At 36.6% G+C, this 27,896-nt stretch overlaps 1 protein-coding gene across 1 annotated transcript in view; it reads left to right on the top strand.

The window, feature by feature from the left end:
- Positions 1-900: 900 nt before the first annotated feature.
- The window catches only part of Ulk2 (unc-51 like autophagy activating kinase 2), a gene marked incomplete at its 5' end in the record, with an annotated part of 75,129 nt that continues 48,133 nt past the window's right edge, over positions 901-27,896 (top strand). Inside the window, 11 exon segments of the mRNA XM_005399291.2 lie at positions 901-993; positions 2,387-2,428; positions 7,400-7,432; positions 7,719-7,755; positions 14,513-14,686; positions 15,390-15,463; positions 17,923-18,024; positions 19,159-19,217; positions 21,197-21,279; positions 22,165-22,212; positions 22,773-22,861. Of these exon segments, the coding sequence (XP_005399348.2) occupies positions 901-993; positions 2,387-2,428; positions 7,400-7,432; positions 7,719-7,755; positions 14,513-14,686; positions 15,390-15,463; positions 17,923-18,024; positions 19,159-19,217; positions 21,197-21,279; positions 22,165-22,212; positions 22,773-22,861 (834 nt within the window).

Raw genomic sequence — 27,896 nt, 5'->3', positions numbered from 1 at the left:
CGCCTTTCCGCGCGCGGCGACTGGGTGCTCGGGTTCGCCCGGGGCCGCGCGGAGGAGCGGCCCGCCCGAGCTGGCTGTGCACCGCAGTGGCCAGACAGCGCCTGCCCCTCGGTGCTGGCGCGCGGACGGACCCCGGTTCCCTGCCCGCCGACGTCCACGGTGCAAACCCTGCGGAGAGTGGGCCGCGCTCCCTTTAGCCTTAGGGCTTCTCAGACTAGGGGTGTAGCTTTTCCTACAGCCCGGACTGCGAGGTACCATCTTACCCCCCCGGGTTAGACGGGCTCGCAGTGGAAAAAGTAGTTGGATGCTTCTTTTGCCATCCAAATAAACACGAACTCATGTTCGAGCCTACAAAAAAAAGCCTTTGCTGTTTCACAAGTAGGGTCACATGAGGTTTTAGAATCTAAAGAATGTGGAAAGGCTTGGAGAGTGGAAATAATCATAAAGGCTTTGACTGTTGTGATTGTTGCCAAGGGCCGTGTTCAAAGGGCACTCTCTTTGTTGCTTTTTATTTATTGTGAAAACAACTTAAAACTCAAAAAAATTAAAACATATTTCTGCCAAAATAACTACTGCTTTCAGTTAATCATACCATCTCCAAGTTTATATAAATCACGTTTCTCCATACTTTTATGAGGTTGTAAACTGTGATTTTTAAAAATTTGGTGCTAGTTCCTATGTAATCTTCGTATTTACTGTTTTTAGTAGCTGTGTTTAGAACATTGGCTTGTTACACTGATTTATAAAATAATTTTCCTATTGCTGGAGATTGAGGTTCTTTTTTATTTTTCCGCAGTGTTGCACGTTTTATCTGCTGCTAAAAACATTCTGTGCTTATAGATTTTTTCCTGTTGTTTCTGTGTAATAATCTCTGGGAGTAACACTGTTTTTCCTTTTCAGAAAACTGATTGGGAGGTAGCTATTAAAAGCATTAATAAAAAGAACTTGTCAAAATCACAAATACTGCTTGGAAAGGAAATTAAAATTTTAAAGGTATGTTACTTTGTGTATTACATACTAGGCTAAAATTTAAATTAAATATATATGATGGCATCCTTTGCAATTTTGGTACTTGGGTGCAAGTTCGGTAATTTTCAGCTGCTACTCATTTTTATATGCTGTTTTTTGAAGCACTGAATACACTGAGGCCAATTTTTGTTTTGTTTTGTTTTGTTTTTTTGGAATAAGGTCTTGTTGTGTAGTTCAGGCTGATCTTGAACTCACTGTGTAGCCCATGGTGGCCTTGAACTTGCAGTGATCCTTCTGTCTCAGCCTCATGTGCTGGGGTTACAAGCATGCACCACCATGCCTGACTGAAGCTATTTTTAGTAACATATTTGTGACTCGTGGCCCACTTTAGAGAGATTCTGTGAAAACTGATTTTAGCTTCTCATTGTTTTACTTTTTCAGTTACCATATTACTATTGGAGAAGAGGGTTAGGCAGGCCAGTATATCTGTACACTATTTGTTCACTTCTTCTGTTAACCTTTTTCACTTTACAATTAAGTTTCTTTGAGAGGAGTAGGACCACTTTTTTAAAAAATTGAAGGTTTTATCGTTGGCAATAGTTTTTTTAGATTACTCCTAGCCCCAGTTACCCAAGTGAGATGTTTTGAGGAAAAAAAAAAGGATTGCATGGTCAAATACATTTGGAAAATCCTGCTGGGCATGGTGGCGCAAGCCTGTAATACCAGCACTGGGGAACTGAGGCAGGAAGATCCCTCTGAGTTTGAGGCCAGCCCGGGCTCCATGAGCAAGTTCACAGTCAGGTTGAACTATATAGTGAGACCTTGCCTCAAAAAACAAACAAGAAAACGTTTGGAAAATCCTGTTTACTGAATAGTTGGGTGATCACAAAGCACATAGCTCACTATAGACAGTGAAAAATTCTTCCAGTTTCAGTGTATTTAGCCCCGTTTCACAGACTAATATGAGCATGGAACTCTCATTCTACACTTCTCAGCTTTCCTTGTGGAGAATTCTTTGGTAAGATTTATAGCTCTTACAGCTGAGATGTATACTTTCTTTTCTTTTAGGCAGATGATATACTTTTAAAAAGCACTTTGGATCTCTGTTGTCATTAGAAATTTATATTAAGTTTGGTAGTCTGTGACCATACTGACAGTTGAATTTGTTTTGTAAACAAGAATACTGACTTTGTTAGAAGTCTACGAAATGGTGGTGTTAAAAAAATATTTAGGCTCCATATAAAGTTTGATCAGGCACATTTTGTTTCTCAGTAGACTGAATTTTTAGGCTATTAATAGAGGTGTAATTTGCTAGCTATAGTAAATGTGTGTGTATACTTAATTTGTATTTGCATATTGAAATATTAAAATCACTAGAATACTTATTAATATTCTAAATTCTCAATTTCTTTAACAGGAACTTCAGCATGAAAATATTGTAGCACTCTATGATGTTCAGGTACTTTATTTTGCATTTTAAAAAAACATTTAAAAAATTCTATTTTATACAAATTTAGGTGATTCTTAATGCAAATTTACAATTGCCTTAGTTCTTTTTGAAGAGACATATAGTTTATGTCATTAAGAACTTGTTTAAAATATGGAGCAATAGTCTACAGTAATGTGCAGCATGGGTACATTTATTAACAATTGGTAATATACTGTCAGAGTGGTTTGTTAGGTCAAGTAGGGGAATGCTGATACCACATCTAGCATTTCTGTGATACAGGAAGGAGCATTGTGCGCTACTGAAAAACAAATGGAGTGTTTTTCTTGTATGAGAACGTTTATAAATCATAGAAATGTTAGGAAATAAGATGAATAAAAACAAGGATGTTAGGCACATTCGTAACCCAGATAGATTTGTGGTTATCAGTGTGGCATATAGTAGGCTTGTGTTTTATTTGGAGATGGGAAAATGGGATTCTAATGTCATTTTCTAAAGCAACATTACTCTATAATCACAATTACCCTTTTCAGAGGTCAGCTTTAGAGAAAGTACTGCTGTTTGGGTGGAGCAGCAGACATAGTAGTTGGCTTATATTTAGGGGCCATATTATGTTTAAAAAATTCTCTTTTACACGCTAGATACACTTTATGTGATGTTCACTGTGAGAGCTGAAGGGACTGAGGCATATGGAGAGAATAGCAGATTGAGATTTTTCTCTACTCTTACCTCAGGGCAGACTGTTACACATGGTTCAGATATCATTCTTTTGTTTTGCTTAGTTTATACAGTTGCATTTCAGTAAAAAATATTTCTTGCTAAAACTTTTCTGTACTTATTTGCATTGTTTAAATTCACTTTGCAAGTTTTTGAATGGTTACCATGTATGAGTCATTGTTCTGAGTAGTAGAAATAAGGTAGTGAATAAAAGTCTTTGCACTCAGTGCTTAATTTTAGTGGGGTGAGAAAAAATAGACTATTTTAGATATATTTTTATGTAGTCATTATTTACATGATAATATCTTTTGATTCCTTTACCCTGATGCCCTTTCTTCTTTGTTTTTTGGTACTGGGAATTGAACTCATGACTAGGCAGGTGCTTGTGCCACAGAGCTATATCCCTGGCCCCGCTAACATGGTGATATCTTACCAAAAAGTATTTAAGTAAACCCATGTTATAGGTATAGTGTATTGTTTGTCTCATTTTATAGAAAATTTTTTTCCAATTATAGAAAAATGCTATAAAATAACATACCTGTTATTATTGTAGTTCAGTTTCTACAATTGGAATTACCAGGTCAAAAAGCATGCCAAAATTTTTGATCATAGAGTATGCTTGCTTTCTAAAGATTTTGCAGTTAAAACTAGTATGCATGAGATGTGTGAGTGCTGTAGGTATATTTTACCTGTTTAAATAGATATGAATCATTCCAGAAATTAAAGCACTATAACAAGGGGGAAAAAAAACTTTAAAAAACTAAACTCATCTCACAATCCTAGTTGAAATGACCATTCTCCTCAGAGCTGTTTGTGTAGTTTGTCTGTCTTATTCTCTATAGATAGAGGGCACCAATTGGTACAAGTTGGTGCCTAGTACAAAAATAGTTAAGTAATATTAACTGTTAATTTGCCATTCTTGGAGAGGTACAGAAAACCCTTGCATTTGTGAAGGAGGTTTCTCTTTCCGAGCAGAGCGTACTTAGATTTTTTTTTTTCATTAGAATGAAAAGTATTTTTAAGTACCAGCATTGGTTATAGAATGAGATATCATGAGGAAAAGTGTGCTTAAAAAACCTGAATTACCAGTCAGCAGTTTCAAGATGACTACATGAAATGGTTTTATTTTTTACATTGTAGACTTGTACAATTAATGTGTAAAAAGAAACTTAAAAAATATCAACTACGTACATATGTGTGTGTTCATTTCTGCCTTCTTTCAGGTTTTTTCTGTGTCATTAAGGAGCTGAGTGTGGGAATGATAGAATAAAATGTGTGTGATGTTAATTTTGTTGATGGGAGTTTTGGAGAGGAGTGGCGAGTGAGGATTTCTGGATATCAGGAAAGGAGAAATGTGTATGTGTAGCTGTGGCAGAGTCTCAGTGGTCTGGTAGCTGGTTATATGGGCCTCACTTCTCAGCCCTTATCATTCAGGTAGCCTCTTCTCAGTAACACATGAGTTTCAGTTTGTAGGTAACTTGACTGGTTCTGTTAGTCCTATCTGTTACAGCTACTCGTGTTCCAAGTTGCTTAAGTACTTTGTTTTAAAAAATGTACACTGTTACGTAGAGGGAGCCTGAAGGTGGGGGCTGTTCAAGAGAAAGAATGCTTGAATCTGTGGAGATCTTCTGTGCTTTGAAGGTGAGCAAACACAGAATGGTTTGGACGAGAGGTCAAGGATATTAAAATATTCTTTTCATTATTTATTGGATGAGTGAATGAATAAAGAAAAACTAAGTAGTTTGTATAACTCTGAAACTGAGAATAGCAAAACAGGAATTTGACCTCTTCTTCTGAGTGAGCACAAGTTATTGATGACTGTTGAGACTCTTCAGAATTTCTAGTTCCTTTTTCTCTGCAGTATTTAGACTATGGTACTCTTACATGGTTAAGCAATACCAATTTGAGATAATAGTTTTGTATTTATACTTGATAAAAGAAAATATTACTGAAAGGTCTCAGCATCTAATTTCTCAGTAATTTTAGGGACCATGTGATGTTTTGGTCTGGATTTGATCAGGTTTCACAATGAAAACTGTGTAGCTCACAGAAGAGGTGATCTTACTCTTAGATATATATTTTTTGTTTTTGTTTCTGATAAGAGAAAGCACTTGATCTTCTAGCCTGCTGGGTGCTGGCTGTTCTTTGCCTTCTTCCTGATTTGTCAGAGGAGAGCTGCTGTTAAGAGATGGCAGGCAGGCATCTGTTTCAGGTTCTTCATGCTGGGATCCTGCTGTGGTAGAAGCTAGCGCCTAGTTCTTTTTTTTTTTTTTTTTTTTTGGTTTTTCTCCGGTACCAGGAACCGAACTCACGACCTTGCGCTTGCCAGGCAGGCGCTTTTGCCGCTGAGCTAAATCCCCAGCCCAGCGCCTAGTTCTTTAGCGAAGAGTAAATGGTAACCATTTTTGTGGCTTCTCTATACCTCTGGGATCAAAGAATTTTGGCATGATGTATTTTAGTTTTTTTAATCTAGTCCCTGAGAAGTAAGTGAAGCACATTACCCCAAGTCACTGAGTTTCTTGCAGACATAATTTTACAATCAAGTTTTGAACTGTGGTGTCCCGCCCCTTGGTGGCTATGATGAAACAACTTTGTTCTAGCCTTTTGTGTTGCTCGTTGTTGCAGGGAAGTGCGCAAGACCAGCCTGTGGTGAAGCCAGATTTTTTATTTCTGGTCTGGGTGAACTGATACTTTCTTAAAATCCAGGAAGAATGAGTTGTTACAAAGATGAGATAAAAAGGGCCTACAAATTGACATTAAAAATTTTTTTCCCTGTGGTGCTAGAGATGGAACCCATTCTGTTCTGGATGCTCTGCAAGTGCTGTTTGCTGAGCTACATGTAACCCTGGCCTCCAAGTTATTATAATTAGGTTCATCAGACAAAATTGTTTTGTGGAATTGTTTTAAAACTTTTCAAATTCTTAATTTCTGTAGTTATTTCATTGTGGGGCAGTGTGAAATATTTTCTTGACTGGTACTGCTTCTTGAGCTGCCTCTGTGGAGTGCTGCTATAAACTGCCCATTTCTGTCCTGTCCCTCTTTTTTATTTTTCCATAGAACCTTATATTTGAATTTAGGACCTTGGTGAAACCCAGTGCTCCTTGAAAGCACTGTTTTCAGTCACATTTGAACACTGGCTTAAGTTAAGCCGTGGGGCAGCCCAGTTTAATTACTTTTTTTCACACTTTTGAGACAGGGTCTCACTATGTACTCCAAGTGGATCTTGAATTCAGTGTGTAGCCCATGCTGGCCTTGAAATTGCAATTCTGTTTCCTCAGACTTCCAGGCACTGGGAATACAAGTGTATACTACCCTGCCTGGCTCCCAATTTAAAATTCAGTTAATGTTATAAAAATTCTTTGAGAAGTCAACTAATGAGTCTCCCAGCAGAGCTGGAGTAACAGATTTGAGAGACTTTGTGAAATTCCTCAAATCAGTTCCTTAAAATCTTAGAACATACCTTGGTGTAACATATGATAAAACATCTTTTTGCCAGCAGTTCCCTGATGTAATTTCCTCAAATACACATAAAAATTAGAAAAACAAAAAATTCTGTATCCTGGGTCATGTGTTCCAGAAATCAGAATGTACATTTAGTATTGCTAGGAAGGATTATAAGTCATTTGCTACCTATAATGCTACTTAGAAACTTTTCAAAATGGAAGTACTTCTCAAAGGATCAAAGAATTTTCTTTGTTCACAAGTGATAGATTTACCTTGCCTTTTCTCTTATGTATTGTTTTAGATCAGTCATAATTAAAAATGGAATCATTCTTTAGTTCTTGCCATAAACAGAATCAACCTTCTTTCCTTTTTTTTTCTTCTACAGTATTGGGAATCAAAGCTGGGGTCTTATACATGCTAGGCTGGGACTCCAACAGTGAGTTGCACCACTTCTTGACATTAGTGTTATCAAACTTGATTTGGTTTTGAAGAGGAGATTCTTAAATCGTTGGGAATTTAAATTTCACTTTCTGATGGATTTTTGTGTTTACTGGTTTAATAGTGAATGTGTATATTTTTATTTGTTTATTTTTTGGTTTTTTTGAGACAGGATTTTGCTATGTAGTTCAGGTTGGCCTTGAACTCAATTTGTAGTCTAGGCTGGCCTCAAACATCCCTCCTGACCCAGTCTCCTGAGTGCTGGGATTACAGGCATGCACCAGCATGCCTGAATAGTAATGAACAAGTGTGTTTTTATTATCATTATTTTTAAATTCGGCATTTAATATGTTTTCTAAGTGATATTTAATGTTTGCTTTTTAGGAATTACCCAACTCTGTCTTTCTTGTGATGGAGGTAGGTATTACGAAAGCTTCCATTTGATATATTTCAAATTCCTTTTGATAGTATGCACTTTAAAATTGACAGGTTATTACTGTATTAGAAATTTAAAGTTAATAAAATCAATTTTGTGGTTTAGACTTTATAAAGTATGTAAAATATAAAGTTTTGATTACATAATGTTTTAAAATTTGACTTGTATTAGTACTAGTGATTTTTTAAACAAAAGTTAACTGAGAATGGGTTGAATTTATCTTGATTCACTGTCCTTATTTTAATTACTTTTTCTTTTGTATATCAGTATTGCAATGGTGGAGACCTGGCAGATTATTTGCAAGGTAATTTTGTGTGTGTGTGTAAATGTTCAATAAGATAATACTGTAGTCCGTTTAATCCAAAATTTGCTTGTTTATTCCTTAAAAGATGCGAGGGAAATATGCAAAAAGATAGTATGAGGAATGTAATCATTATGTACTGCAAACGTATACTAATAAAAAATGATTATAAAAGGTTAATAGATACTGTACAATCTATAAACAGATCATGGCAATTGGTGACAAAAACACTCATACCTCAGTGGATAGAATATTGTTCACATTCACAAATTGTGTAGAGAATATAAAATATACTGGTATATAGCTGCAATTTAAAAATAGTATGGAAGTGCCCCTCTGAGCCTTTTTGCAATACCATTCCTGTCCTTCCTTGGAAGCAGCTATTGTCCTGAATTTAGTAGTTTTAACAAAATCTGTCAATTGAGGAAAAAAATATTTCAGAGTGTCAATTACAAGTAGACAGAATGCAGTGAGATGGGTACTTTCCTTCACTGCTGGCAGAAAAGAGTTGAAGCCAGGAAGCACGCCATTTGTTCTTCTGCTGTGTTGTCCACCTCTGAATCTTGTGTTCCCTGGTGTCCTTGGTGTTCCTGGTGAAAATATCTTCCTGCTGGAGTTAGATCAAGTGGCACTTAACAGTTCAGAACCCTCACTAGAATATCAGTTTCCTTCATAAACAAGTGTTCCTTACCAGTATAAACAATTTTCCTGTATGGCAGATTTAGTTTAATTTTGGCAGCAGTTCTGTCCATACTTTTGAACTTTGTGTTTTGTTTTGTTTTGTTTTGTGTGGTTTTTTTTTTGTTTTTTTTTGTTTTTTTTGAGACAGGGTCTCACTTTGTAATTCAGGCTGGCCTTGAACTCACTGTGTAGCCCAGACTGGCCTCAAATGCACAGAAACCCTCCTACCTCAGCCTCCCTCCCAAGTAAATGCTGGGATTATAGATGTGTGCCCATGTGTGCCCACATGCCTGGCTAGTTTTGAACTGTGTATTTGATTTTCTAGAGCAGTATTGGATTATAGATGTGTGCTCATGTGTGCCCACATGCCCAGCTAGTTTTGAACTGTGTATTTGATTTTCTAGAGCAATATTGTTAGGGAAGGGGACTAAATAGCAAAGACTTTAAGAGCTTGAACTTTGAATTTTGGCAGGAAACAGTATTCTAGTTTCAATGTGTATATCACTTAAATGCAGTGATTTTGGTTAAATTTATTTTTGTTGGTACGTATTTGCTGTACATAATGATTACAGTCATCATGGGGAGTACATGCACCTAAAACATAATAATTTCTTTTTATTTCCCCTTTCTCTCCTTTCCCTACCCCCTCCCCTCCATCTGATTTTGTTTTTTTAACCTGAGTCCTCTCTGGCACAGTCTTTCAGGGAATCTCTTGCAGTTTAAAAACACTTCTAAAAATATGTGAAAAAGCTACACGTGGTGGCGTATGCCTTGTAATCCCAGCACTCAGGAGACTGAGGCAAGAGGGTCACCATGAGTTCAAGGCCAGCCTGTACCACATAGTGATACCCTGCCTCAAAAAAACCCAGAAAACAAAAGAACATGTGAAAGAATTATAGTCTTAAGAAATTGTCTAGAGTTGGCATTAATGTAGTAGCCACTGACAATTAAGGGTTTTAAAGTATGGCTAGTCCAAATTGAAATGTGCTATAAGTGTAAAATGCACACAAAATTTTGAGCACTTCATTGAAGGAAAGAGTGATTGAATCTCACTACTTTTAAAATATTCATCACAAATTAAATGATAATATTTCAGATATATTAGGTTAAATACATAAATTTTTGTTTGTTTTGAAATAGGGTCTTCTATATAGTTCAGGCTAACCTGGACTCATTGTTTACCCCAGGCTGATCTCAAACTTGTGGTGATCCTTCTAGCTTAGCCTCCTAAGTGCTGGATTTACAGGCATGTGCCATCACGCCCCACTCCACACTTTGTGAAGTGTAGTCACTATAAGATTTAAACCTACATATATGGCTTGCATTATATTTGTTTTGGAGTGCACTGGTCTGCAAAGTCTGGAATGTGTAGGAGGTCGACAGTCATTGTATCACAGCATGGACATTTAGTTCTTTTATTTGCTCTGATAAATAAAACTTAAACATTTCCAAAATATAGAAAGCAAATTCTCTTAAATTGCAGGTTTAAAATTAAAAAATTTCCAGCCAGGCATGGTGGTACTCTCAGCAGTCAGGAGGCTGAGGCAAGAGGATCACTGAGCACTTGAAGCCAGCCTGAACTGCATAATGAGATCTTGTCTCAAAAAACAAAACAGAACAACAAAAATAAATAAAACAAATTTTAGCTGAGTGTGGTGATGCACATCTGTAATCGCAGTACTGTGGAAGACTGAGGCAGAAGGACCAAGTCTGGCCTGGGCACCCTAGTGACTCCATGAGAACCTTCCCAAAAATAAAGGGTGGGAGATGTGATTTAGTGTGAAGTCTGTGCATTCACTTTCCAGCATCACAAAAAAGAAACAAATTCTAAATTGATAAGTAAATTATCACTATTTGCAGATGACATGATACTCTACATAGAAGACCCCAAAACTGCACTAAAAACTGCTAGATTTAATAAGCACATTTAGTAGCGTAGCTGGATACAAAGGCACACTCAAAAATCAGTAGCTTTCCTGTACATGAGTAACAAACTCATTGAGAGAGAAAGTAGAGAAATAATACCTTTCACAATAGCATGCAAAGAAATAAAATACTTAGGAATCAATCTAACGAAGGATGTAAAAGACCTCTACAGGGGCCCGGGTTTGCCTCAGTGGCACAGTGCCTGCCTGGCAAGCGTGAGGTCCTGAGTTTGATTTCTGGTACAAAAAAATACCCAGAAGACCTCTACATTGAAAACTATAGTACTCTGAAAAAAGAGATTGAAGAGGATATCAGAAAATGAAAAGATAGTCCTTGGTCTTGGGTAGGAAGAATGAATATAATGAAAATGGCCATACTTCCAAAACTATTAACACAGATTTAATGCAATTCTGATCAAAATTCCAATAGCATATCACAGAATTATAGAAAACAGTCCTAATAATTCTGGAACCAGAACAGACCTAGAATAGCAAAGGCAGTTCTGGGCAACAAAGTCAAGGCAGTGTTAGGCAGGGGGATCACAATCCCTGACTTGAAATTATATTGTAAAGCTGCTGTGATAAAAACAGTGTATACTGGCCAAACAACAGACTTGAAGATCAGTGGAACAGAATAGAAGATATAGAAACAACTCCAGACATGCTCAGCCACGTTATTTTTTTAAAAAATTTTTTAGCCACGTTATTTTTAACAAAGGTGCCAAACACATTCACTGGAGGAAAGGTAGCCTCTTTAATAAATGGTGCTGGAAAAACTGACTCTGCACATGTTGAAGATTAAAATTGGACCCGTATCTTTCACCATACATTAAACTAAATTTGGAATAAAGATCTATTTATATATTTAAACATGCTAAATATTAAAACAAACATTAAATCTGCTGGAAGATAGAATAGGTAAAACTCTGGAAAACATTGGTGTAGGCAAAGACTATGAATAAAACCCCAATCACACAGGAACTATCACAAAGAATCAACAACTGGGATCTCATCTTATAAAAAGCTTTTGCCCAACAAGAGAAACCGCCAGCAGAGTGAAAAGACAACCCACAATGTGGAAAAAAATGTTTGTCAGCTGTTCCTCAGACAAAGGATTGCTATCAAGAACATATAAAGAACTCAAAAAAATCAGATCTCCCAAATTTAAAGACCCAATTTAAAAATGGTCATCTGAGATGAATATACACTTCTCAGATGAAGAAATATGAATAGCAAATAAATATATGAAAAAATGTTCATCATTACTGGTTATTTGAGAGATGCAAATCAAAACGATACAGAGATTCCACCTGACTCTGGAAAGAGTAGGTATTATCGAGAAATCAGCCAATAACAAATGCTGGAAGGGCTGTGGGGAAAAAAGAAACCTTCTCCACTGTTGGTGGGAGTGTAGACTGGTACAACCACTGTGGAAATCAGTGTGGAGAGTCCTTGAAAAACTAGGATTGGAGGTCCCATTTGTTCCAGCTATTCCCCTTCTGGGTATCTTCTCAGAAAAATAAAAAATGTACCACAGCTATATATATGCACCCATGTTTATAGCAGCACAATTTGTAATAGCTAGATTTTGGAAACAACCCAAATGCCCATCAACTGGGGAGTGGATAAAAAGGATGTGGTCTTTTTATACAATGGAGTACTACTCAGCCATAAAGAAGGATAAACTGGAGACTTATATAGGTAAATGCATGCAACTCAAGAGCATACTCGTAAGTGAAGTACACCAGACACACATGTATAAACATTGCATTGTCTCCCTAGTGTGAGAAGCTGAAAGAGTAAATAAGATCCAAAATGTGTAATAGATATTATAAAATGGGAAGAAACTTTAAAAGGAAGTTGGGGGAGAAGCTGGAATGGAGGAATGGAGAAAAGGAAGGGAAAAGCAAAAAAAAAAAAAAAAATATATATATATATATATGTAAAAGATAGTTATACTACTTATTTCTCTTAGTTCATTGAAAATAAAGATTTGTGCTAATATTTGACAATTAAGTGCCAATATCTTGTACCTTGAGTAACTAAAGATAAAAATACAGAATGTATTAACCATTGTTACCCTCCTATTACCTTGTTTTGAAATTTTATTTTTTTCTCATTAAAAAAAGGAAAAATTAGGTTATTGTTTCTATTACCCATGGAAACAGTGTTAGTGTTTAAATTCTGAATCAAGTAAATTTCAGGTATGTTTAAAGTGTGTCATGTGATAAAAGTACAAGTTGTAAGCAGCAATAATCACTTTAAGATAGCAAGATAATTCTAAGCCTTAAATATAAATGAATGAAATATAAAAATGCTATCCATCTTAGTTGTTGTGATGTAATTAACTAAAATGTACAAATAAAGCCCTATGAGCTGTGGCTGTGGCTTAATAGAACACTTCCCTAGGAAGTATGAGGCCCTGGGTTAGGAAGGACATGCTATCGTTGATTTGACTAGGCTAATATGCAATATGGTAATGTACATGTTGACATTGAGAAGAAAGTAGATCTGGAAGAATGTACTTCAAAAGTTCAGCACTTACCAGTGGATCCACAAGGGTGATGTGAAAGATTTCACATTTTATGTCTTCTAGTGTATTTTGAATTTTTTTTTAACAGTGAACGGCTTCAGAGGAAAAAAAAAACCCAAAATAAAAATATAAAAGAGGGAGGATAGATTAAAAACCATCCTCACTGGAAAAGTATTTTGTGATTTTTAAGGACATAAATGTCAATGTGTCTTTATGTGTTTATTTATTTTTTTAAAATAGAGTCTCACTTTGTAGTTCAGGGCATTGAACTAACTATGTGGTCCAGGCTAGCCTCAAACTTTTTGTGATCTCTTGCCATAGCCCCTGTGTTCTGCGATTGTAGTGTGTACCACCACACCAGGTTAAGGTGATTTTAGAGTCATGAAATGTCACTTGACATGTCATTAAGATGATTTAAAAATGAATAACATTTCACTTGTTCGAAGTGCTAATGTTATTTTTATCTTTCTCACTTAAGGTGGAAGTGTTATATAGAACATATTCTGAGCGTTATATGGACAGAAATGTGTTCACAAAGGATTTAAATAGGTTCAAGGATATTAATGTTTAATGTAGATTTAAGAAATTGCACTTTGGACATTTAGATCTGTTGCAATAAGTTTATATTTGTATAATTATGTACATTTTGTGTGTGCATTATGTGCTAGGTGTTTTTCTGAAGTCATTATTAAGCAAGTTATCTTGTTTAATTGTCATAACAACGTCATATAGTTAGTCTTTTATCAGCTTTATGTCCAAGAGGGATTATCTTCCATGTAGGGAGAGACGAACTGGGATTTGAACAAAAGCAGCTCCTCCATACCAGGATATTAGCCATTAGCTGCCCCAAATGCTGTAGTAGTTACTGAATAGTGACTACATTCTAATAGTGTGCACATCACCTCATAGTAGTGAAGGTTTCTCTTCTTAAACGTATTTTTAGTCATGAAAGATCCTGTGTAGAACAGTGATGTTAGAAGCAGAGAGATGATGTGAAGCACAGATTCCTGACAGGTGCAAAAGGTAGTGGATTCCATGGAAAGATTGTACTTTGTTTTTAATTTGCACTCAAGTAATGATTAGATTAAATATAAACATGTATCACATGTATAGTACTTGACTAACATGAAGGAAACTTCTCTTTTGGTTTGTAAAAGAGATTCACATTTGCTGTAGACCTCTTCTGTTCAGAGTGATGTGGGCACTTTCAGAAGGAAAAACGGGAAGGAAAAAGCAAAGGACATTAGAGAATCCAAAGTACAGCTGGGTGTGGTGGTGCACGCCTGTAATCCTGGCACTTTGGGAGGCTGAGGCAGGGTTCGAGACCAGCCTGAGCTACAAAGTGAGCTCAAGGCCAGCCTTAACTGCATAGCAAGACCCTGCCTCAAAAAGATTTAAAAAAAAAAAAAAAAAAAAAAAGTCTTTTTTTTAAAACAAATTGGTTACCATTTTTCAGATCTTTTCATTGACTTCAATTATTAAAGTAAAAAGATGAATAAATGTGAATCCCATTTCCTTATTTATTTCATGTCCGCCCTCACAGCTCAGTTTTGTAGATGTACTACACAGATGGTATTTGATTTTTTGTGTTTAAATATTTACGTGACTTCTTTTCTATCAGCTAAAGGAACTCTCAGCGAAGATACTATCAGAGTGTTTCTGCATCAAATTGCAGCCGCCATGCGAATCCTGCACAGCAAAGGAATAATCCACAGGGATCTCAAACCACAGAACATTTTGTTGTCATATGCCAATCGCAGAAAGTCAAGTGTCAGTGGTATTCGCATCAAAATAGGTACGCAGCCTTGTTTTATGGAAAGGACATTTTTGAGACTCAGTATTTATAGATAATTTTAGTTCAGCTTTGTTAGAATGGTGCATTTTATTGATGCAGTTTTGAAATTTTTATGGAGTTCAGTGAGATCTGTGTAGATACTTTAAACTTATTGGCAGCATATGCTAAATCTTAGACAAGGCTAAACTATAAATATGGGTCTTAGTAACAAATCCTCCTTCTTCGGAGAGGAAAGCTGGCAGTAAATTAATGACCCTGGCTATTTATAGCTCATGAGGTTTTGACATAGCAATCTAAGAAATCATCTGGTTTATCCTCTGGTAGTTTTTTAGTGCTCTTGTATCTCAAAATTATTTGAGGCAATTAATAAGGAAAAAAAGCAGTTCAAACTTAATGTCTGGTGTTGATATTTAATGAGAACTGTATTAGTGGGTCGCTTATACAGATTGATGTTCCTTGGTTAAAAACTTTGTAGTGGCCCCTGCTGTTGATTATCACTAGTATTTTTTTTTTTTTTTTTTTTTTTTTTTTTTTTTGCTTATTGAAATTGAGATAGCTATTTTTGTTTTTCTTTGGTGGATGGTCTTGTTTAGTAAGTTCTTTATTTCTCACATTTCTTTTGTGGCTTCTCATCCTGTACAGAGTCATATGATCTGTATTGTGAACATAGGTATCATTTGTTTTTCTGTGTTTTGTGAAATAGCGGATTTTGGCTTTGCTCGTTACTTACATAGTAACATGATGGCTGCAACACTGTGTGGATCCCCGATGTACATGGTGAGTGAGAGTTTGCATCCTTGTGTGTTTAAAGCACAGCACCATAAGAATTGGAATCTAAGTATAATACTTGTTTCTAAGTAAGACAGGATTTTTATATATGGCCTGAATTGTTATTTATTTTACTGATGCCAGTTTTATTATAGGTAGTGCTATAGTGACAGACATCTTTTGCTTTAGCATAGGGGACTATAAACGTAAACCATTTTTATCCAGTTTATTTCCTCTTTCTTATTCTTATGGGACTGGGGACTGAACTCAGAGCCTTGCACCTGCTAGGCAAGTGCTATACTACCCCTGAGCTGCATCCTTAGCCCTTTGAACTTAGGACCTTCCTACCTCAACCTCCCTAGTAGCTGAGATTAGAAGCCAATTTAGGGCCTTTCTACCTCAACCTCCCTAGTAGTTGGGATTACAAGCCTGTGCCACTGGTCCCCACTTACTTTTATTTCTAAAAAGATTAATTACTATGATAAAAATCTCTTATTAGATTAAAAGTTGAAAATAAAAGTTCATGAAGTATAGTCATATTATAGTTGATGTGCATTACTTAGGGATACCTAAAAAATAATCTTTTTTGTGTACTATTTCCACTATAGCATATGATCATCTTTTATTTATTTATAGAAAATATTTATTTATTTATTTATATTTATTTATTTGAGTCAAGGTCTTGCTTTGTTGTCCAGGCTGGCCTTGAACTCACTATGTAGCCTAGGCTGGCCTCAAATGCTAAGCAGTCCTCCTGCCTCAGCCTCCTGAGTGCTGGGATTACAAGCCACCATACCTGGCTTCGTCTTTTAAATATTGTCTCTATGTTGTAGTTTTTTCCTTCAGGCTGAAAATCTTATCTTTTTATATAGATATTGACATGTCTGTTAGGGCTAGGCTGTGAACTAATGTGAAGTATTAAGCCTACAAACACCTTAATTCTGGAGCTTCCAAATTATGTGAAGTAAATAAATATAGCTATTTCAGTTCTAAGTTCATGATGGGTTTATGTTCAATTACACATTCCTCCAATTAGGGTAGGAGTATATTTGATTGATAGTGTGCATGTTTAATATGGCTAAGTACCCAAAAAAGGAAAAGAAATTCCTCTGAAATCAACTTTAAGATCAAGGGAATTAGTCATAAAAGGTCAGAAAACATTTTTTTTGAGACAGGGTCTTCCTGTGGAGCCCTGGCTGGCCTTGAACTCACAGTGATCCTCTTGCCTCAGCTTCCTAAATGCTGGGATTACAGGTGTGCACCATCAGACCCAGCTAAAAAGTTATTTTGCATCAGATTAAATTGATTAAATAATAAAAATTGTTTTGCATCATCTTGATCATAATTTTACTGCTTATATATAATACATTTTACATTTGAATAAGATTAAAACATTACTTCGTACTTTTTGTGTTGTTTGAGACAGGGTCTTGCTGTGTAGTTCAGACTGACCTTGATCTCACAGTGATTCTCCTGCCTCAGGCTTCCAAATGCTGGGATTATAGGTGTGCTTTGTACTTCCTTTTCCTTTTATTTTGTTGGTACACTTTAGATATACATAGTGATAACAATTCATCATAGGGAATTTGTACCTGTACATGATATATCTTGCTTCTTTTTTTCCCCATTCTTATCCCCACCTTCAGCCCTCTGCCCTCTTTATTTACGAAAGTTTGTACTTCTTTAGTGTGCAGTTAATTCACCTTGCATATAGAGTGCTTTAGCTAATTATTAAATAATTAACTAAATTGAAAAATTTATGAGAGACATTCTTTAAATATAATTCATTCTTTAAACATAATTGAGATTCATATTTAATATCTGTCCTGATTGTTGGTATTTTTGATGAAAGGAAAATACCTGTAACAAAGCAGCAGAGCAGTGCCTTTCTTTACTTTGAGGACAGTTTTTATCACTATTTTGTACCATAGTTTTCTATTATTATAAAAGTTTTCAAAAGACAGAAAAATATAGAATAATGTAGCCAAGGCCTGTGTACCTACCCTTGATATTTAACAAAGTTAACATTTTGCTCTGTGGGCTTTGGTCGTTTTTTTAGTGGAAAGAAAGAAACTATTTCTGACTGTTCAAGTCCCTTTTGTCTGTCTTGGATTCCATTATCAGTTGCCCACTCTCTACCTCTTGTAGCACTGAAGAAACCTCAATTCTGTAATTGGTGTTATTTTTCTTTATTATTTAATACTCTTACTGTACTTTGTATGTATCATAATAGGCAGAAACATTTATTTTTCCTTTTCATGCAACATTGTTTTTGTATATCTCAAGGGTTTGTATATTTCAATATAATAATTAGTTGTAAGCTCATTATAATATCATTTGATTAGAGTTACATTACACTGTGTTAATTTTTTTGTAGTTAGGAGTGTGACCATTGCCTGTTAATTATTATGTGCATATTAATTATGTAGCTAATATAATGCATGTTTGTTGAAATTTTTTACTCCTAGGCACCTGAGGTTATCATGTCTCAACATTATGATGCTAAGGCAGACTTGTGGAGCATAGGAACAGTGATATATCAATGCCTAGTTGGAAAACCACCTTTTCAGGTAGCTTATTTTTTTTTCACATCCTTAGTTTTGAGATGGTCTCATTTTGCAGTTGTCTTAACTTATAAAATGAAGAGTGCCTTGAAAGTAGTGTTTATGGCTCCTTTGTAATGTACATTGATTCTGTTACAGGTAAAAACTGCAGTGGTGAGCCAGAATGTCTTTGTACCTTTTACTTTTCCCCTTTTATGTGCCTGTCCTTTCTAGCTGGACTGGGCATGAAGGCTGGTGGATATTTTCAAGGCTAGTGAAAACTAGCTGCAGTCAAGGCCGCTGGTGGGAAGTGGGTGTGCATGGTGACAGAAGTCCTTCCTCCTAGTCTGGTTTGGGTCCTAGAATTGCTTATAAGGGGTGGGGCTGGTATGGAAGAACATGAGAAACTATCTCCAACTCTGTTCATGGTACTTAGTGAGAAGGAGATAAACGTGGAGGTTTTATGAAACTTATTTGGAGTCTTTTTTCTTCTCTTCCTCTTTTCTGATGTTCTGTCAAGGGATGGTCCTGTGGTGTATATATACTCTAGTATGATGACTTCTCTTGGGTTCATATGGCCATGGTATAATGTCTTAGTACAAAGATTTTTGAATCTGAAAATAGCAACAAAGTGAAGTTATTTACTCAGAATGGTATAAAAAGGAGTCATTGATACAACCAGGCTGATCACTTTTAATTTTTCAATCTAGTTGGTGTGTAGAGGCATTGTTACTTATCAAGCAGCTCTTATCAGAAGTGTCCCACTTGTTGCTGTGGAGATACTATAAAATGGCAATATATTTAATTCTTTTCATTGGATCCCTTGAAGGTCCTAAGGTAAAATGCACACAGTGTTTACCCAATAATAAGGTGCCTGTTGGTAGGCTATGTAAGCTTTTAAATAAAAGTTCTTAGCCTTTTCTGTTTCAGGATCTTTTGAGAGTCTGACCTCAGAAAAGGTACATTGAACCTAGATATGCAGAATTTGTGCATTATTTCAGGGTTTATAGATTCCTAATGCTCAACCGTTGCTTCCTTGGCAGTATATAGCTTTCAAATTCAAGTCCTATGTTCTATATCAAAAATAAGAGTATTGATCATATGACTTGGAAGTTTTGTCCTCCTTTGCTTAGGACATTAAACTTTTTTTTTTTTAAACAGGCCAATAGTCCTCAAGACTTAAGGATGTTTTATGAGAAAAACAGGAGCTTAATCCCTAGGTATGTGTTTAGATTACACTGGGTCTTACTATGTGTGAACACAGTGTTATTTGAATTTTGTGTTTTATGTATTTCTGTTCATAAGTCTTTTTTTTCAGTTGACAATAATGTTATAATAGGAAAAGAGAAAGTTGTTAACATACTTAGAACATTCCTAAAATAAGAAATTTAGAAAATCACTGCAGTAGTGCTGTACCTTTTTTACAAAAATGTAACATTTAAGAGAAAAATTATAGAAGTCACATGTGTTCCTTGTTGAGAGGCAAGCAGAATAGATATGTATAAAAGTAGAATGTAAATTTCTGCCTAGGCTTCGTTTTGCTTTATAGGGATAAAAGGAGTTTACTGTGTATCTTTCCAAATATTTTTGTAGGAATTATTTATACATGTTTTAATGCTCGTTTATGTATACAAGATGCAACTGAAAAATACAGTGTGTGTTTAAATAAAAACATTTATTACATTAAAAGACACATTGGCATTATCCCTCTCAAAATACTACCCTTGCTTCAAATATACTTCCTTGCTTCAAATACTCACTGTTCTTGCATTGTTCTGAAGCACTGCTGGAAGTCCTCTTCTGTGAATGCCTTTAATTGCACTGTTGTAGATGCCTTGGTGTCCTAAATAGATTCAAAATAATTTATTTTTCATAGTCGTTTTGACTTTGGGGAAGAGCCAGAAGTTGCTCAGTGTTAGATCAGGTGAATAAGGTGGATGAAAACACACTAATGTTTTCATACATATACATACTTTCAAGGAATTACATTATATTTTTGTAAATTGTTCTGCAACTTGTTTTCTTCTCTGTATATTTTAGATGTTCAGAGACAGTATGTAGAGAACTACTGCTGCATTTTGAATGACTACATAGAGTTCTGTAGTTAGATGCCCCATATTTTATGTAATTTCTGTTATTTTCAATTTATGGTCACTATAAACAGGCGTCAGTGAAGTAAAAGAGTGTGTGTGTGTGTGTGTGTGTGTGTTTACCTTTATGCATTTAAAATGGATTCTTAGAAATGGAATTGTTGGAAAGGTGTGCTGTCCAGTTAGAGTACCTTAATACAGCAGTGTGAAAAAATGCTCCTTTCTTCACGTTTCTACCAATGTTAAATCTATCAGATTTGATATTTCACACACAGAGAAGGATCAGTTCTTAATTTAATTTGCATTATTTTCTTTATTAGTAAAGTTGGCTCTTTTCCTATTTGCCTTAGTATCCTTTTGTAGTTTTACTCCATGACTTATAAATTCTCTTCAGTTGCTTTGGCATTTTCTTATTGAGTTTAAGAAATTGTGTAATTTTCACTTGTATTTATTTAAGCTCTGCCCTTTTCCAGACAGAATTAGAGGTGGCTCTGTTTCTAGTGAAAACTCAAGCTAGTGTAGTGGCACACACCTGTAATCCCCATACTTGGGAGGCTGAGGCAGAAGAATTGTGAATTCAAGTCCAGCCTGAGCTACATACAAAAAAAGAAAAGAAAAAAAAAGTGTAGGCCTCTAATCCCAGCTCACTTACAGGCTGAGACAGGTGAATAGAAAGTTTGAGCCCAGCTGGGGCAACTTAACAACTTGGCAAGACCCTTTTTCAACATGAAAAATAAAAGGTTGGGGATGTGGCTGAGTCTGAAGGCTCCAGGTTCAAATCCCAAGTACCACAACAAAACAAAACAAAATACAAAAACAACAAGAAACTTCAAGATGTCTATGCTTAAGAAGTACTTTATTCTTACAGATGCTATACAGTAATAAGCACAATACAGGAATCTTCTCAGATTGATGCTGTTTCTCAAAATCTATTGTAAGGCTTTATTATTTTCCCCTCAACTTGAAGGTATGAGGTTTCTGAATGGTATTGTTATAGGTAATATTTTTTATGAAACTATACACTTTATGTACTATAATGAAGGGAAAAGTAATGTAGTTACTATACATAAACTCACCACTTAGATTTTGTTTTTTTTTCTTTCCCTCAGTATTCCCAGAGAAACATCACCTTATTTGTCTAATCTCCTGTTGGGATTGCTTCAGAGGAACCAAAAAGATAGAATGGACTTTGGTAAATAACTGTTTCAAATTTTGCATGCTGTTTTATTTTACTTTTATGTATTCTAAAAAGATATAGAGGTTTCAGACAGAAGTTAAAATCAATTATACTTTTCTATCTCTTCATTTTCATTCACTTTTTGTAAATATTTGAGTGCAAGATCTAATAAATTATAAAATGTAATTGTATATTAGAAGGTGGTAGATACTAAGGGAAAACTTAAAGAAGGAAGAGATAATTGGGTGGGGATTGAAATTTTAAATAAGGTAGTCCACAAAAACCTTACTGAAAAGTGGCATTTGAAAAAAGACTTCTTTCAGCTAGAAATGATGTAAGCCATGTGAATATCTATGGGAAGAGCTTTTCAGGCAGAGTGAGTAGCCAGTACAAAAGCATAGAGCTGGAAGCATGTACAATACCTAGAAGGCCAGTTAAAGACAGGCCTTTGGGAGCTGTTGGCGGGTTTTGTGCAGAGGAAAACTGATGTAATATTTGAAGAAGGATCAGGTGTTGCTTCTTGAGGAGAGACTGTGTGTGAGGGAAGGTAAGAAACTGGGAGAATAATCAGGAGAGTATTCATTACCCAGGTGAGAGAAGAGTATAGCTTAGATGGCAGTAATAACCATGGAGATTGTAAGAAACAGGTGGATTGTGGATCTTTCACAGAATTTAAGGGAAGAAAGGAAAAATGTCTTTATGGAGTCTTATATTAAGCTACTTATTTACCATTTCCGGTACTCTTCGTTTCTTCATGTGGATTCATGTCACTGATGTCTTTTTTTTTTTTATTTTCTTGGTTTCAGTGTAGTTCCATTCCTTCCTGCCTCCTTTGCGCTATTATTGATTAACTATCTGCCAGTCATTGTTTAAAGAGTGTGTTCTCATTTTTCATTACAGAAACATTTTTTAGCCATCCTTTTTTTGAGCATGTTCCAGTAAAGAAATGTGAGTACCCATTTTTGTATTTTTTCTTAATGAGTGAATGCAAGCTGAAGGAAAAATTAACATTTTATATTACAATTATTAATTATTAATTTCTGAGGTACTTTATTGGGGATTGAACCCAGGGCCTCACATGTACTAGGCAAGAGCTCTGCCACTAAACTGTATCTCTATCCCTTTTTACTTTGTAATTTTGGGACAGAGTCTTGCAAAATTTCCCAGGCTAACCTTGAATTTGTGATCCTTCTGCCTCAGCTGCCTGATTAGCTAGGATTATAGGTGTGTTCCACAACTCACAGCACAAAGTAATTTTTTACTGTGCTCTCAAGATGTTGTTGAGTTTTCCCTAGATACTTATAATTGTGTTTAGTTAATAGTAGTTCTTTTTTTCCTTGCATATTCAAGTTGAGATGGTTTAGTAAATACTATATTCTTACATGAAAGCTGTAGTAAATAGGTAAATGCAAGTTTTTGTCACACAAAGATGTGGTAGTTTTAACAGGTGTTGTATGAGAGCTTACATTGCGCTACAGCGTGGTGCAGCATTTTGTGTTTCTTCCTAGCTTGCCCAGTCCCAGTGCCCACACATGCTGGCTCTGTTCCTGGAAGCTCCTCTGGCAGCTCTCCACCTTGTCGTTTTGCATCTCCACCAGTAAGTTTTGGTTTTATTAAAAGTAATCGCATACTTAGTACTGTTATGTTCAGGGGCGGACAGCTCACCATACCATGTCACACCATGCCATTGCTGTGCTGAAAACACAGCTCTCAGCAAGCTTAAATCCAATGCCAGTAAAGAGCTAAGAAAAGTGCAAAGTTTAGTATAACAAAAGGTGGTTTATTTGGGGGAAAAAGATGGAAAATAAAGAAGATAGACAGCTACTGTGAGGTGGTAGGGGGCTTCAGAGCTAAAAGCCCACAAATTCTTATTCCTGGCCCCTTTTATTGGGGACTCTTGATTTTCCCATTCCCCAGGTGGCCACTTACGAGTATCTGATCTGTCCTAACGTAGCTCCTCTGCCTACATTCCTTCTGGCCATTTGGTTTCTTCCTGTCCTATAATGAATAAGTAAAGGGGGAGGGTGTAATGGGAAGGCAGCTTAATTAATGATTAAAGGGGACATGTGAACTTGTGTGCATGGGTGCGCTTGCGTACATGTGCATGTGTGTATGTGTGTGTGTGCATGCGCGCGCGCGCGCGCGCGTGTGTGTGTGTGTGTGTGTGTGTGAGACATATTAAACAATCTCTTATCTCCCATGCATTTTTGTCAAGTTGGTGTGGGGAGTTGGCTTTCCTGGTCTTTACTTTCTGGCTTCCTCGGTGTTAATGGTAATGTGGCCTGGTGCCTCTCTCAAATCTAGCCTCTCTCTCCTTTTTTTGTCTTTTTAATTACTTTAACTGCAGAGTCTGCCTGTGAAGGCTGAAACTGATTTTAGTAAGTTTTCCTATTGATCTTCATAAAGTTAATGAGATCCTGTTTTATGTTTTTTCTGCCTATGACCCCTGACCCTACACTATTATTTCATCTGTCACAAATGGAGCCTGGAAGTATACTGTAGGTGTTCTTTTTATGTGTAGTATTTACTAATGCAGATGAAGTTTAGGAAAAAGGTGATTAGAGTTGGGTCAAATGGACCTACCTTTGGATCTCTCCTTCAAACCAGGTTCAGGAAAAAATGTCGCTTCTCTGGGCCATTTTCTTAGAACAATGAATACAGTACTACCCTTTTTATATTATTCTGTTTTATAGGGTTTTGGTGATGATACCTGCAGACAGTATCTATTACAAGTGGATAGGTACTACTTATTCTATCTGGACTTTTTTTTTGAGTCAGGGTCTCTCTGTGTAGTTCAGGCTGGCCTTGAACTCATGGCAGTCTTTCTGCCTCAACCACCTGCGTATTGGGATTATGGGCATGCACCACCACACCCAGCTCTACCTAGATTCTGTAAATGTCAGGATTAGCATTTTCAGTTGTACAGTTGATACAGGGATACTAGCAGAACCTCCAAATATAATATAAAGTAAATATTATGACTGCCAACCTGTTAGATGTCTGATATACTAAATTTGTGTTCTCTGTAACTGTGAACAATGAATTCTAGGAACCGTGGAGGTTAAGAGTACGAAATACTTATTGAGGAATGGAATGTTTCTGTCTGAGCAGGACAGAAGGGGACACATGGAAAGTGGGATGCCTTAGGACCCCACTTTTCATGGGAAGTTTTATGGATCTTGGCCACTTGGGTGTACAGTGTGGGTTAAGGCTGTGATCAGATGGTAAGATTGTAAGTATAGCTGTTCAGGTACTGGGCAAGCAAGTCATGAAACAAGTGGGCCTGGAAAGAATAAAGAACTTTTCAGGTTCAGGTAGGTGGTGGATCCAGGGGTCTTGGTTGTCCACTGAGATGACTCATGCCTAGCTATACTTTATTAGACTAGGTGTTATCACTTATCCCTTGGGGAGAATGTAGGCCTAATCCTTTTGTTGTTACATTGAGGCTTGCCCTCTAACTGTCTCTGACTATAGTCATAGTGTGTTTTTACCTTTTCTCTTGACTCTCTCTCAAGAGCCAGCCCTGTCTGACTGCCTATCATATTCCTACCTAATTTTGCTGTCTGTAATACAGTGACCTTGGAACCCTGCTTTATTTTTCTTAGATTTCCTTAATTGTGATTACTGACCCTTTATGGTTTATGGTTGCCCAAACCTGTTCTCCTGAAGTTCCTAAGCCATTTCCTTAATGGCTGTGTTCCTTCCAGTTTAAATGTTACTTTTTTATCCTGAGGATTTCTGATTTCTCTGGTCACTACTTCTTACCATTCTAGAACCCTCTCTTTTGTGATTTTTTAAAGATTGATCCTTCCCCCAAATCTCTGTTGCAAACTGTGGCCTTGAGACTTTTCCACAGCTAAAGGCCCCAGGCCTGTTGTGTCAGCTGTTGTATTTTCTAGATTAGTCAGGCAGACTTGAATGTCTTCAATTTTGCTGGTAGTGATATAAGGGGAATAAATGTAACAGCCAACCTGCTAGATGTCAGATAGGCTGAGTTGGTGTTTCCCAAAATTGAAGAATGAAATCTAAGGAACAATTTAGCTTAAGAGTAGGAAAAATTTATTGAGAGTGATAGCTGCTGAGAGACAGGAGGGGACTTGGAAGTGGGTTGCTGTGGACCCCACTTCACAGAGTAAGTTTTATAGAGCAAATCAGGAGGTGAGTACAACCTGGGTCAAAATTATGATCAACCAATAAGATTCCACATATAGCCACTTAGGTAATTATTGATCTAATGTGGAAGCAGGTCACATAAAAAGTGTACATGGAAAGAACAAGGACCTTTTAGTGAAAGGATAGATTGGGAACTCCTGGTCACCCACTTGGGTGACTGATGTGTATGTAGACTTTATTGGACCAGGTCGTACCAATTATAGTATAATTTTCAATTTACTGCTTATGCCTTGGGGAGGCATGTAGGCCTGGTAATTCCATCTTTATCTTGAGGCCTGGCCTTCAATAGATGCGCCTCCATCCACAGTTGTGATATGTTCTCATCATCTGCACTGACTCCCTTGAGGATCTAGCCCTGTCTGACTGCCTATAATATTTCTATTGTATATAATAGTAGGAAGGTGAGGGAGCCATATATGGAGGAAACTGTATATTTAGCCATTTGAGATAACTCAGATTTAACAGCACTCAGCATGGGAATACTTGCATCTCCTACTTATTAACTGGGATGAGTGGCTTAACTTCTCTTGAGTCTGTTTGTTCATATGTGAAGTGAATGTAATGAATCTTCTTCTTAGGGTTCTTTAGGGATAAAGGAACATAAGCCCTTACTGCAGTGTCTGGTCATGCTAAATATTCAAGCAGTGATAACTGTTGTTTACTAGGGAAACTAATAGCCCCTGGTTAAAACAGATGGGGAAGCAGCCCCTATAGCCAAGAGAGAAATCTTAAAACTGGCAAAAACTCTTTGGACAACCCTGCAAACCCAAGCCAAATAGAAAAAGTAGATATGTTAGTAAGATATAATGTTATATTCTTGTGAATTTGAGAAATTTAGAGGTGAGAAAAAACTACAATTTCTTGTGTCATTCTGGAATATTTGAGGAACAAAAAAACAACAGCAAAACAAAAACAACCACGCTGGCTTTGGAACTTGTTGGTAAGTGTATTGACATGCGTAGGCCATAGATACTACTTGGAGCCAGGCAGACTGGCCTCACTTCGGGCTCTTCTGGTTGCTCACTTACAGCCTTGAGTAGGTCAGTTAGAAAACTGAACCAAGGTGTCCTCATCTGGAACTAACCCTGGTTAATCTTTGCTTTCAGGGCTGTGATGGTAAAATGGGGAAAGGGCCTAGCCATAGTAAATCAATTTTAGCTATTACTATGAAGTATATACTTGACACAGTGTGATACATAATATAAAAAGCAAAATTTATGATAGAGAAACAACTGTCAAGAATCTCCTTGTAGGTAAGCAAAGATAAAGGAGTTTGTGATGTGTTAGAGTGACTGAGGGGTGAGAACAGAGAGGGGATATTGAACTGGAAATTGGGTTTGACTGGTGGCTGTTGGGGTTTTGTTGAATGGGGACCCTTAGAAGCTAACTAGACACAGGGGGAGAGAGCAGAGGTGAGTACCAGCAGGAGTAGGGAGGCTGGAAGGAGACAGTAGACATGATTAAATGCTAAAAACTTTGGTGGGAAAACTATTTTTTAGGAGGCCTTTATTAAAAGTTAATACTTGAAGTAAAAATAAAAAGAAAAGCAGAGCAACAAAGAAAACAGGAATGTTTATAATTTCTAGTTAATGAGATTAGAAAATAGAAAATAATTTACTAAAGGCAAGATGATTTTGTCAGCCGCCATCTTCTTTCCAAGATTACCATAGACTCATATGGAGGGTTGATACACACAGGCTTGTAATGTAACATGCTCTTTTTTAATAATGTCATACAAATATCCAGCTGCTGCTTTATTTCTGACAAATCTTTGAAAGGCACTGTGACTCCAAAATCATCCACAACAGCAACAGGCAAACACCTAGATTGCTCTTTTAGTTATGATACTAGCCACAGATTAAATGCTATTTAAAGGATAACCCTTGAGTTACCCTTGGTCTCATAACATTTACTGAATGCCTACCTCAGATGAAGTTCTGATTTATGCTAATGAATGAGATTGTTACCTAGCAGGGCTGGTTCAGGCCTGAATCTGGGCCAGCTCTCTAGGTTTCTGAGTTCAAATATGAGAAAAGCCCATGGAAATGGAAAAATGAGTTTGTTTATAGTTTGGACAGTCACGGTGACAGTTAGTGTGCCCTATAAATAACAGAAGTATAGAACCATTCTAATTTGTAGAAGGGACAGAACAAAAGCGAGGAGATACCCATATATAGATTTAGCCATGCTTTGGCTCAAAAGGCTGGAAGAATTGAATCCTCCTTGGCATCAGCCCCAGCAGTGGGGGTTGGTGGGGTTGGTGGAAGTTGGCAGTTTACTTTCTTAGCATGAGGAAGGTTCGCAAAATAGTCTGTCAAAAAAAAAATAATTTAAAAGATCCATTTTACCCTTGCAGTTACAGGATGACCAGGTCCCTAGCATTAAGGGACTTTTCATTCTATGGACAATAGGTAGGTATGATCACTGTTAGAGGGTTATGTATATATATCTTTATTGTC

The sequence above is a fragment of the Chinchilla lanigera genome, unplaced genomic scaffold, assembly GCF_000276665.1.
Source record: "Chinchilla lanigera isolate Chin_1 unplaced genomic scaffold, ChiLan1.0 scaffold00066, whole genome shotgun sequence".
NCBI classification, from domain to species: Eukaryota; Metazoa; Chordata; class Mammalia; order Rodentia; family Chinchillidae; genus Chinchilla; species Chinchilla lanigera.
The sequence above is the reverse complement of the archived record's forward strand: the minus strand, read 5'-3'. Positions and strand labels throughout refer to the sequence as shown.